General features: G+C 59.7%; 1 protein-coding gene across 8 annotated transcripts in view; it reads right to left on the bottom strand.

Moving 5' to 3' along the window:
- Window positions 1–12,291, bottom strand: part of TLE3 (TLE family member 3, transcriptional corepressor) — a 47,877-nt gene that overhangs the window by 2,723 nt on the left and 32,863 nt on the right. For 2 of the 8 annotated variants that reach the window (XM_024747504.1, XM_024747508.1), the window contains 11 exons: window positions 9,321–9,440; window positions 8,307–8,357; window positions 7,502–7,654; window positions 6,946–7,087; window positions 6,188–6,387; window positions 5,286–5,362; window positions 4,236–4,485; window positions 3,604–3,851; window positions 2,630–2,777; window positions 1,672–1,822; window positions 486–562 (listed from right to left, as the gene is read on the bottom strand). In XM_024747504.1, the coding sequence (XP_024603272.1) occupies window positions 486–562; window positions 1,672–1,822; window positions 2,630–2,777; window positions 3,604–3,851; window positions 4,236–4,485; window positions 5,286–5,362; window positions 6,188–6,387; window positions 6,946–7,087; window positions 7,502–7,654; window positions 8,307–8,357; window positions 9,321–9,440 (1,617 nt within the window). Of the gene's footprint in view, window positions 1–485; window positions 563–1,671; window positions 1,823–2,629; window positions 2,778–3,603; window positions 3,852–4,235; window positions 4,486–5,285; window positions 5,363–6,187; window positions 6,388–6,945; window positions 7,088–7,501; window positions 7,655–8,306; window positions 8,358–9,320; window positions 9,441–12,291 lie in introns of those variants that run through there. The other 6 variants (XM_024747507.1, XM_024747509.1, XM_024747506.1 and 3 more) reach the window with 5 other exon arrangements.

The following is a 12,291-nucleotide window of genomic DNA, read 5'->3' as shown; positions in this document are numbered from 1 at the left end:
ACTCACAGAAAGCCTCTTCCTTCTCTCCCATCTCCTTCTGGATCTTTCTCCTGCCCCACCTCTCTCCCTACTTGGAAGTGTTGAGATGAAATACGAACTTACTTGAATATCAGACAACACTGCTCAGAAAAAAAGCTGCCCGGTTTGCTCCCATGCCCAGCACACCTCCTGCGAGGGCTCAGCGTGCAGGCCAAAGCCAAGAGCCTGTTTTCACTTCTCCTTGCTCTAGAAATCCTACAAGAGCCCCTGCTTAAAAGCCCTCACCCCGAGGGGTCAGATGCCATTAGCAGCAGAGTGTATGGCCCACTGACGCGCCCAAGTCCAAGCCCTTGCCTCTGCAGAACCCATCCTGGACCCCTGGCAGGCAGGGGCTGGAAGAGGCCGGGGAAAGTTCTGGTTTACCTGCCCCACCCCCGCCCCCAGCGCCGCGGACGGGCCCTGACTCTGGGCAGAATCAGGAGGGGTGCTCGGATGGCGGGTGGTACCTGGAATATGCTGGCTCCATACGGTGTCCTCCAGGCGTTGAGAAGGTTATCTTTCCCAGTGCTCACAAACCACTTGCCTGCAGGCGGGAGGCAAAGGAAACATCAGGTTGTGGGCTGCTGCCCTCTAAAGTGAGACCCGCCCCATACATGGCTGGCTGCCATGGAAACACAGTGTGAACCGCTAACCAGTGCTGGGCCAACTCTTCACTTGTGAGAGGCATTTTGTAACCGAGACACAGTAACACAAACATCGACACCCAGAGAATGCCTTCCTCTGCAATCGAGGGGAGGGGTGGGCAGGCTGGGACGGAGAAAGGGAGGATCTGCAGTTAATCACAGGGATTACACTGCCCAAAAGATTCTTTTTAAAGCCACTAAGGTTGACTGATCCATCTCGATTCTACTACTGGAAGACGGCAGGAAGTACTAGGAATGACAAAGCTCTGAGTGTCTGGAGACCCAGCTGAAGGCGGGGATCGCTGCAGGTGCGTGCCAGGGCTCTGCCTGCGTTAATGCCCCAGGGCTCCCAGAGCCACGTGGGGTGCCTGCAATTTCTGGTCCACAGAAAGACCGGTCGGGGTTTAGAGAGGACGGGACGCATCAGAGCTGCACAGCCGTAACTATTGAGTCCGCGTGCCACAACTACTGAAGCCCACGCGCCTACAGCCGTGCTCTCCAACAAGAGAAGCCACCACAATGAGAAGCCCACCCACCGCAACAAAAAGCAGCCCCCACTCGCTACAACTAGAGAAAGCCTGCGCGCAGCAACGAAGACCCAACACAGCCAAAAAGGAATAACTAAATTTCTAAAAAAGTAAAATAAATTTATATATATAAAAAAAAAGTGGGTCGGCAGATATTCCAATCCAGAGCTATGGCCACCAAAGCCTGGGGTCTGAACCACAACCTGGAAGCACTGCTGGCAGGGCTGTGAGTACTGTCCCTTTGCCCCAAGCCAGCACGGTCTGGCTCTGGCCTGGTCTCACAAGTGCTTGGTACCCTGTGGCAGTACCCGCATCCGAGGATGCAGGGGGGGATGCCAGATGGGGGGCATTGGTCAGGGTCAGGGGACCTGGTTCTGGGACCGTGCTCACTTTGGGCCTCTGGCCCTTCTCTGAGCTTTGGGCCGCATCTATGCACAGAGGGCAGGCCAGGCGTCCCGGGGCTCCCACTCCCCCAGGCTCACCGCAGTAGGCGAACTTGAGGGATAGCACGCAGCTCTCGTGCAGGTGCAGCTGGTACTTGTCGGGTTTGCTGTGGTGCAGCACCTCCACGTTGCTGCTCTCCATGCCCACGGCCAGCCACTCCCCGGTGGGGCAGTAACCCAGCGAGAAGATCTGCGGGGGAGGGGCATAAGGAGATCAGCAACCTCCAGAGCCACAGGGGTGGGGGGGGGTCCTCGAGGGCCCTGCTCTGGGACCCTGAAAACTCAGCGTCCCACCACTCCTTCCCCCAGCACCTCCCCACCTGCCATTTGCAAAGCCAAGCCCGATAACCCGGGGGAACGGGATCTCATGTTTCATCCCCATTTGACAGGTGACGAAGTTGAGGCCCAGAGAGGTTGCTGACTCTAGAAAGTAAGTGGCAGAGCAAACTCAGAGGTGGCACAGATATTTCACTCTCACAGTTATTCTCTCTTGCCTCAGTGACTTCTGCCTTTCCTTAAGAAAAACGTGAGTCAATAAAACACTAACGTCTTGAATAGCAAGATTAAAATATTAAAACAAGTAATGAAACAACAGAACCCAGTAATACCTGGCACTTATAGAATGCTTTCTATGAGCCATGCTTACAGCCAAGGCTTTCAGAGGGACCATTTCAGGTGCTCCCACCAGGCCCATGGGGCAGCTATGACTACTCCCATCCCACATAAGAAAACCAAGGCCAAAGTGCTCAACGGCAGAGGAGCTGGGAATCAAATCCAAGCCGTTGGCTCAAGTGTGTCTAACTCCAAAGCCTTGTCGATTCTGTTTCATTGCCACTTCCTCCAGGAAGCCTTCCCAGATGGCTCAGGTTGGTCTCAGGTCCATTTGCAACGACCAGGTGTGAGGGCCCCTTTGTCCCCTGACTCAGCCACTGGGACCTGGGGAGGAAAGGCCCCACGCTGCTCCAATGGAGGGAAGGGGGGGGTCTCGGGGGCACACCTGGGAGGTGAAGTCATGCTGCTGCAGCTGCCGGCCCTCCCGCAGGTCCCAGGAGCGCACGGTGTTGTCCAGGCCTCCGGTCCATAGCTTGGTGCCGTCGTGGGAGATGTCTATGCAGCTGGCCCCATCCGTGTGGCCCTGGAACTGCCTAGGAAGGCCAGGCAGGGATGGGGGTGAGCTCCGGGGAAGAAGCGATGCCAAGCGGACAGCCATCCCAGGGGGCAGGCCAGCTCTGCCTGAGCAGAACAGGAAACAGGTCCATCGTCCCCCCGGGGAGCTTGCAGCAGAGCCAGGCCTGGGCCCCTCTCCTACTCTGCTCAAGGGTCTTCCGCAGGGGCAGTTCTGGGAGAGCAGGTACGTAACAGGGAACCCTCCCCCTTAGCCTGACACCCCATGCCTCCTCAATTTGCATTCTTGATCCATCCTTGTCACCCCGTATGAACCACGCGGCTGAGGCCATAAACCAGCTGCATGGCGCTATGACTAACACAGACGGCCACACTGCACTGAGGGCTGATGCTGGGCTCGGCGCTGGGGTCCGACTCTAAGGAAGGGGCTTCTCTCCGCCCGTTGCATGCAAGGGAAACCGAGGCACGGAGGTTAAGCGACTTGCACAAGGTCACACGGAGGCAAGATTGAAACCCTGCAGCTTCGCTCCCGAGGCCCCACACTTAACCACCAAGAGGTACTGCTCCTCCACTCTGGTCTCAACGCCTCTCCTTCTCCTGCCCTCTCTGTGTGTCTCCAGCTCCCCTTCTCCCCAGAGCCTTGTGCAAGTTCCTGGGCCAAGGAGCCCTCCATCGTCTACCCATGCCAGGCATCTGGCACAAGCTGTTTTCTCACCTGGGTGCCCTCGCCCGCGCTGTTCCAGCCAGCCCACAGCACCTCGGACAGGCCAGTCGCAGCAAAGATACCAGGCACAGCCAGCGAGGCCCTCCCGAGGACAAGGACCCCCGCTCCCTCCCGTGTCTAACCTGACTAGGGTCTGGTTGTGCAGGTCCCACACAGCAATGTTCCCGTCGCTACAGCAGGAGAAGCAGACTTTGGCGTCGGGGCTGATGGCCAGGGCGTAGCAGGCCGGAGCCGAGGATGTCAGCTCGGCCTTGATGCGGGGCGTGGGTGACGCCAGGTCCCAGATGGTGAGCGTGCTGGCCTCGCCGCCCACGATGAGCGTGCGCCCGTCGGGGAGCAGCTTGCAGGAGCGGATGTAGTTGTCCCTGTTCTGGAGGGGGAAGGGGCAGCGTTCAGCACCACCCACCTCCCCTCCTGGGGACCAGGAGGGTCCACAACACTGAGCATCCTGGCCGCTTCTGCCCACTTCCTGCCCTTACCGAAGGCAGCTGCCAGTCCGACTCTGCTCCTCATTCACTCCTCGTTCACCCCCCTTTCAAACTTTCACTCACTTCTTCACAGACCCCTGGAGGTCGGCATCACCTCCCCTTACAGACGACGAAAGTGGGGCTCAGAGAGGTTTGCCAACTTGCCCAAAGTCGCCCAGCCAATACAGGGCTGCACCTGGCCGGGGGGATGGGGCTCTCCCCCGACCCAGGCTGTCCCGCTCTCCTAGACCAGGTGGAAGGGATGCCCACAGCTCTGGGATCCTCACCAGGCAGTCCAGCTGGGAGATGGGGCTCTTGCTGCCCGGCTGGCTGATGTCCCAGATCTTCACGCAGCCCTTGCCACCTGTGTAGACGTGCCGCGTGGGGTTGCTGATGGTCACTGCACACACCACCTCCCCGTGGCTGAGGGTGTTGATCTGCCTTGCGTGCCTGGGGATGCCGGGGCCTGCCAGGGCATCGTGGGGGAAGGGCACGGGCTGCATCTGCCCGTCAGCACTCACGTGGAAAGAGTAGGCTCTGGGAGGGGGAGAACCACACTTCTGCCATCTCCAATCCTCTAATAACAGTTTGTACAGCTCCTGCCTAGTTTGACCGGCACCCGCCCCTGCCTGGCCTCCTTGCCTCCAGGTGTCCCCTCTCTCCAGATCTGAGGGCACCTGGTAACCCCAACCTCCTTGGCCTGGCTCCACCAGGCCGGAAACTGCTGCAGAGTCCAACCTTGGCTTCTGCCCCCGCTTACAGATCCTTGCTCCAAACCAGGTGGCTGACCCCAAACTGGCCGCGGGAAGGGAGCACCCTTCCCCCACCATCTACAGAATCCCGAACACGCTGACTCCAGAAAGGACCCAGCTTGAACGCCACCCCTCCTCTAGGAGCCAGTGGCATTAGGGAGGAAAACCTGTCTGCGACCCTCCAAATGAGTCCCAGGGTGCACATCAGAGCCAGGGCCGAGCCAGTGTGGTCGGCCTGCTGTATTAAGTGTCAGCTGTGGGCAGAACCCACAGGAGCCCCCAAGGCCAGGGCAGCTCCACAGCGTTTGGTTGAGAGACCGCAGTGTCCGAAGTGTTCCTTCCCTCTCAGAGCCCAGGGACCACATCCTCCACCCCAGCCCTGTCTCGTTCCCCTTTCAGAGGGAGCCTGGGGGCCGTTCAGGAGCACGGCCAGGCAGCTTTGCTGGGGTTGCAACCTGGCCTGTGGGTACCCCGAGAGGGGCAGACACCCTCCCTCAGGGGAGGTCCACCAGGGCAGGGGATGGGTGGGTGGGTGGTGTGCTCTCCCCCGCCCTCCCCAAGAAGCAGAAGATAGCCAAAGCTTACGGTTTTCCACCAGGAATGGAGGCGAGGCTGGAGGGCAGGCCCGTGGCCCGCATCGGGGGGTGAGGGTCAAACCCAACCTGTAAGGCAAGGCCAGGCCAGCCCTTAGTGCGGGGTGCTGCCATACGTCCCCCCACTATACATCCCCCTCCACCACCTCCTGTCCCACCCGCACGGCGCTGCCTCTTCAGAACCCGAGACAGCTGGGCAGAGCACAGCCCCTTGTTCCAGAGAGAGCACGGGCCCAGGAGGGCCAAGTGCCTCGTCCAGGACAATGGCAGGAACACGATGATGGTCCAGAGCCCAAACTCCGAACCGGTTATCTTCCGCTCCCTCCCCCAGCTCATTCTCCCTGCTCTGCAAGGCTGAGCGGGCCCCTCCTCACTTTGTTCCCTCCCCTGGTGTCCCAGGGGGCTTGTCATGTGGAGAGGAGGCCAACCTGGGTTCAGGAGATCAAGAGAAAAACCGTCTCCTGGAAGAGGACCCACCTCTCCAGTCTGAACTGCTCTCAATAAACGGCAGACAAATTTTGGTATAACGGGCTGCCCCGTTTGCCAAGTCCCTGCCTCGTGGAAATCACCTGACTCACCGTGGGATGCCCACCCCCACAGAGCCCAGAAAGAGGTGTCAGCCCCACTTCCCAGATGGAAAGGGGCAGCCCAGGGAGGCTGTGTTGTGTGAGGTCACATGGCAACTGATGGGCAGGCGGGGTGGGACCCAGGTCTGCTGACCCTCAAGCGCGTTCCACTCTTATTCCTAATTAACACTCTACCCCAAAGGCAGCTAGCTGCCTGGTCGCTGGGCCCAGGTCCCCTTTGGTGTGCAGGAAGGGCCACCTTCACCCCCTCTAACTCCCCCGCTCCTTACCCAGTCCCCCCAAAAAAGGAGCCAAAAGGTCTACGTACAGCTCCAAAGCTCACCATTGGCGATCGGCCATAGGCGGCGGCAGCAGCGGCGGCAGCCGCGCTCATCTGGGGTGGGATGTTGTGGAGGCCGGCATAGGCGCTGGGGCTGGTGAGGGAGCCGTTCATCTCATGGTGGCTCATCATGGCAAAGGGCGCAGCGTAGGAGCTGGTGATGGAGATGGGCGTGCGCAGGGCCGAGGCTGCAAGGAGGCAGGCGTCAGCTGGGAGAGGCCACCAAGGGGAGTGGGCCCCACGCCTCCGTCAAGGGCAAAGCTCAGGCCACCAGGCTGCCTCCCTGCCCAGCAGCAATCCCTCCTGTGTTCTAAAGCTGCCTACTCCAGGCAGTCCTCCTGGACTGAACCCACCTACCAGAGAACCCCATCTTCACAGCCTAAGAAGGTTCGAGCCGAAAGACGTGACCACCGCTTTTTATAGAGCAGGACTTGGAGGCCCAGAGGAGGGGGTTGTTCAGAGCCTCACAGAACTAACAGCAGAGGCAGACAGATCATTGGTGTCCTGACCTGTCCGAAACTCCTTCCACACACCTAGTGCACAGTGGCTCCAGTAAGCCCTGACATCGGTGTTGAAGCACCAGGCACTCACCTTCTTCTCAAACCTGACCAAGTCCCCCAGAGACGGGCCCTGGGAGAGCCCTGACTCTGACCCCCCTCCCTGGCCCCCATCTGTGAGGCTCCAGCCCTGGCCTGGGGCAGAGCCCCTCCCCTCAAACATGGTCAGCCCAGCCCCATCGTGCCTACCCATTATACCTATCGGGTCCATGCCTGGAGGCTTGCCCGGCATCGACCGGAGTCCCGGGGTCGTGCTGGTGCCCGGAGTTGGGGCATCGTTCCTTGGGGTTGGTGTGTTGGACTTGAGCCCAGGGGTGGAGGATTTGTCATTCTGAAGAGGGTAGATGCAGAGACCAAGGGAAGCCATGAAGATTCCTTTCTCCCAAGAGCTGGGCACCACATGAAGCCCAGTGCTGGACCCAGCTCTGAATCTTCTGCCCCACAGCTCCTCAATTCTTGCCCAATCTTGTTTGGCGGGGACTGTGGCAATTGTTCCCATTTAACAGATGCAGCAACTAAGACTTAGAAATGTTAACTAATAACAAGCACAGGGCTCAGCCTGTAAGTGGTAAAGACAGGATTTGAACCCAGGCCAAGCCCCAATCCGTGTACTTTCTACTCCAGCCCTCTGCCTTCCACTTAGCACTACTCCAGATCCAGACCCTTTTCCAGAACGCTTTCCCTCTGCCCCCACGTTCCCCACCCTCTCCCAGCCTCTGCGGCGCCAGGGGCAGACCCCACATACATGACCAAGGTCTTTGGTCTTGGAGGAGGGTGTGCTGCTGGAGGAGGCCACCGAGGCGGGGCTGGTGGGAGCGTCCTTCTTCAGGCCACGGGCCTTGTCCAGCCCGTTTTCAGGAGGGGAGTGTGCCGGGCTGACCCGGGGCGTCGCTGGGTCCTAAAAACACAAGTGACATGGGGATGTGCTGAGCAGTGACGAGTCTGGAGTCTCTCTGCTCTGGGGACGGGAATGGAGTGGGCACGGGGCATGGGAAAAGAGCCTGGTCCCAAGTGGGGACAATGAGTTTTTAATGACCTAGTCTGACCCCTTCATCCCACAGATGGGGGGAGACTGAGGCCTGGGTGGGTGGAGGTGACCTGCCCAAGATCAAATACAAGTTCAGGACTCCAAGCTGGGCAGCTGGGCCTTGGCCCTGGGTAGGTCCTTTCCAGCTCCCCCTCCCTCGCTAAGGCTGACCCAGGGGGCTCACAACCCCAAGATCCCAGGGGTGGTGGGGAGAACAGAGCTGATCTGGAGGACCATGGTGACTGGGAGCCAGCCCTCCCCTGGGATCTTCAGGGGCCTGTCTCTGGAGACCCAGCCTAGGAACCCAGCAGTGTGCACGAATGCCCAGCCACCAGGCAGCCAAGCCCTGCCCTCCTCCTCCTCCTGACCAGCTGGATGCCCCAACCCCAAAGGCCTCGTCACCCAGCTGGGGCTGCTGGTAACGGTGCAACACCTGAGACACGACAGCTCCCACCCAGGACAGGAGCAGTCGCCAACCACCCTGCACAGGGACAGCCGCCCTGCGACCTGGGCTGGCCCTTACCTCATTGGAAACATCCACCACCAGATCGTCACTCTTGTCCCCGTCACTGTCCTGCACGGAGAGGGAAGCCAGTGAGAGGCCACGCCCACCCCAGACTGAGCCCAGACCACGCCCCTGCTTCCACCAGCCAGGATCTGAACCCCAGCCAAACCCCAAAGTCCACGCTCTCCCCACTCAGCCCTACCAAAGCTGACCTCTTCTCCTTGCTGTTTGCTAGCCCAGACCCCAGCCCCACGGTCACTCTGCTCCCACGCCCACAGGCGGCCTCACCAACACCTGCCCAGTTATAATATTTCTAAGCCTGCTTTAACATGTCACTCTGGAGCCAGACACCTCTCTCCAGCTGGCCTGATATCCACCACCATTTGCAAGTGAGTGCGCTGGTCTCGTTCCATCATTCCCATCACCGTGTGTGTGTGTGTGTGTGTGTGTGTGTATGTGTGTGTGTGTGGTGGGGGGTGATTAGCCTTGTCTCCCAGAAACGCAGCTGAGGCTTTGGCTGTGCAACGTGTCTGAAGCCCCAGAACAGCCAAGTAGCTGAACACGGAGGGCCGGGCCCAAGGGCACCAGGTCCCACACCGCATCTCCCCCTGCCCTCTGCCCCAGCTCTCAGCCCTGCTCGGCCTGGCACAGAGCAGACACCATGACCACCTGTAGGGTCGAAGTGTGGGGATGCCAGGAACGGTCCCCAGAGCAGACCGGAGGTTCTGAGGGGGCCGTGATGGCAGCAGGGGGTTTTTGGCCCATCGGGGGAGGTACCCCTAGCTCTCCCCAGGCCCCATGGAGGCCCGGATGACTTCCCTGTCCACTGCCTCCTGGCCGTGGTCCGCAGGCTCACGGGACATCGGTCTGTGGACGCTTCCCCTGCCCGGGCCACCTGCCCTCCTCAGTGCGGCAGCGTCTCCTGCCCCCACCTCTTCCTGACTCTCCCACGACTCAGGCCCCATGGGGTCTCCCCCAGCCCAGCCCACCCAATCCAAACCCCGGCGGAACCCGCCGCGCTCTCAGACATACGTATCGGCTCAAACTGTCCTTCTCCTCTGCTTTCCGCTTCTTGGCTTCCATGCTGTAGTCTGCAGAGCCCCGATGCTTCTCACTGGCCCGCAGGCTTTCCGAGGGCGACACCGAGTTATTCTGGAAGCAAGGAGGAGAGTGAGTATGAACATTTCATGCACATATTGACATAGCTAAGTGACTCAGAAGGTCTGCTGAGGTGTCGTGTGCATCCTGCAGGTCTCAGCTCCATCGGAAGTTCCCCAGGGACGCCTTCCCAGCTCCCCAGACTCGGTTCCTCTGGGAGCGACCCCGGGAGCACGACAATTCTCTTTTATAGCTGCCATTAGGTAATTAACCCAGCACGGGCCCTTTGCCTCTGGCCTATGAGACTGTATGCCTCATGAGGGCGGGGGTCACGCCTGTGTCCCCCACCACCCATCTGTGCCTGCCACATATATTTGCTCAAAGAATGGATAAGCTCAATCTGCACTGGGTCTCGAAAGATGGATCTGAGCCGACAAACTGGGGCCAAGTGCAATACTTCATCTGCTGAACCCAACAGGAGCGGGGAGACTGACCGGGACGGGGATCGCCGGGGTGCCAACAGGCCTCCTAAGTGGAGGTGGGCGATGGGGCATTTTGTGCGAACACCCTACAACTACAGCATGGCCTCCTACAACTTTAGAGAAACACCAGAGTTATAAAGAAACAGATAAATGCAATGTCATGAAGCCTTTCCCCTCTTAAGACAGGAAAAGGTACAGAGGACAGGTAGACTCCCCCGCTTTGTAATGACAGGAAAGGAGGGGCCCCAAGACAATGGGCAACGTGCCCAAGGTCCCCCAGCAGCAGGCAACACGAAGGAAACCCAAGTTTTTCAGGCCTGGAAGAGACTTAGCAAGTTCTCCCTTCAACTACAAAGCAAGTGAGGACGAGGAGAGTTTGGAATTTCAGGCCTGGGAAGAGGAAAGGTGGGCCAACAGGCGAGGCAGGAGAAGCACCCGCCAGTGGGCCCGGGGACGGAGCGGTGCTGGAAGGGGAGAGCTGCCTGCAGAGGAGGACCCTGGCTGGTGGTGTGATGGGTAACCAGGAATGGGCTGGGAGCAGGGAGGGAGGAGCTACGGGCAGGGGTACCTGCCAGCAAACCTCTGTGCCAAGAGAAAAATACCACAACCCCCTCTAGGGGGCTGCCGAGGTTTGCCCCTTCCTAAGAGACCACGCGACCCCGTCCCCGCTTCGCTCAGCACCCTCTTCAGGGCACCTGCCCTGGATCAGGCCTGGGGCTGGACGCCAGGCGTGGAGGAAAGAACAAGACACAGTCCCTGCCCTCCAGGAGCTCACAATCCAGCTGGAGGGAAGGCGAAGCCCACTTCATCCCCATCCCCAGGGGTGTGTGACGAGGCCACGTGGGGACCCAGAGAGACGTCTGCTCAGAGGAGAAGGGCACCAAGAGGCAGGTGGAAAGACTCCCCACTTCCCCAGAGGCTGGGGACGGTGTTCCGGGGTGGGGTGGCGGGGGGAGTGGTGCGGGAACCAGCCACAGAACTTTATTTCCTCCCCTAAGCCGGTTTCTGGGCAGCCCTTCCCTGCCAAGCTTCTGCCTGAAGCAAATTAAAATGGCAGAGTTATCAAGCCTTGAAGAAAATATGGAGGTTATAATGGAAGTGCAGCTCAACCCTCCCCGCAGCCGGGCAGGCGCGGCGGCGATACACGCACAGCCGTGATTCAATTAGCCGGGGCAAGCGCCGGCAGAAAAATCGCCGTCATTTCATTTCAGTTCCTCTGACGGTGGCCACCCCGTGCTAAGCAGAAGCGCTCCCAGCCCCTCTGCCCTCGGGTGGGCAGGCGGGGAGGAAAGGGGGGGCGCGCGGCTGCTCGTGTTTCTCCCCGCAACCAGGGCCACGGCTCAGAGAACAGCAGGCTCTTTCTTCTCCTGCAGCCAGGCTGAAAACCCTCGCTGCTACCGGAGGAGAGTCCTGTCAGGCGTTTAGCGGCATCGATCCAGCCCGCCTCTGACTGGCAGGCGGCCAAAAAACTAAGTATTTTTTATTGCTTCAGCTAGGCAAGGAAATATGAATGGAGCTACCTCTAATTGGACTCCAGACTAACCCCTCTGGGACAGCTTCCAGCCCATCCAGCCGGCCCCCCTCCCACTCCGACACGGCCCTGTCTTTCCTGCCGGGGCCTCATCTGTTGACAACCTGGTTTCCAAAGGGCTGATTACGTTTGTCTACACTCCCTCCAACACCACGGCCGCGTGCACACATGTGAGCCCCTACTGCCTGTCCCCGGGACGCCCCACACCCCCTCCCGGCCCAGGGCGGCATCCCGATTCATTTCCACGGAATTCTCCAGTGGCCCAAGGATGGCCCCTCTGCCCTGAGTCTGGATGTCGGTGAGCACTGTGGAGCGAAGAGCCCAGCTCTTAGGGGTTCCCCATGGATTCCTTTTAGCAGAAAGCGTTCACAGATGGGGGCACAAAGCCAGGGTCAACAGCGACAAGGATGAGCATGTGAATGTGTGAAGGCAGGGAAGGGGCGGAGCACCCACTTCTCTGTGCGGCAGGTCCCCGTTAAGCAGGTAAGCTCCGGATCCTGGGTCCCGTCCTGAGCGAGGGGTCTTCCTAGCTAAGCGGAGAGGCTGGCTGGGCAGGAATATTGCCGTGTTACGGAGAGAGAAACTGAGGCTCAGAGAGGCCAAGAGGACTTCCCAACATCCCAGGAATCTGGGCCCAGACCGAGCCTTGAGGTGTCCAGCCCAGCCCTCCAACGAGGCCACCTACTGGGATCAACACTAAAGCAATCAAAATGGATTTACAGTTTCAGCTGTTCCTTTCTTATGCACCTAGCCATTCCTGGGCCCAAATGACCTGGATTTCTGAGCACACAGGCAAGTCGAGAGGGGACGTGAGCACTGCCGCTAATGGGAGGTTTAAAGTCAGCCCGGGTAGAGGGCTGGGAAGGGGAGGTGGGTCGGGATGGAGGAGCTG

The sequence above is a fragment of the Neophocaena asiaeorientalis genome, unplaced genomic scaffold, assembly GCF_003031525.2.
Source record: "Neophocaena asiaeorientalis asiaeorientalis breed wild unplaced genomic scaffold, Neophocaena_asiaeorientalis_V1.1 scaffold591, whole genome shotgun sequence".
Taxonomy (NCBI): domain Eukaryota; kingdom Metazoa; phylum Chordata; class Mammalia; order Artiodactyla; family Phocoenidae; genus Neophocaena; species Neophocaena asiaeorientalis.
This window is presented reverse-complemented; position numbering and strand designations above follow the sequence as displayed.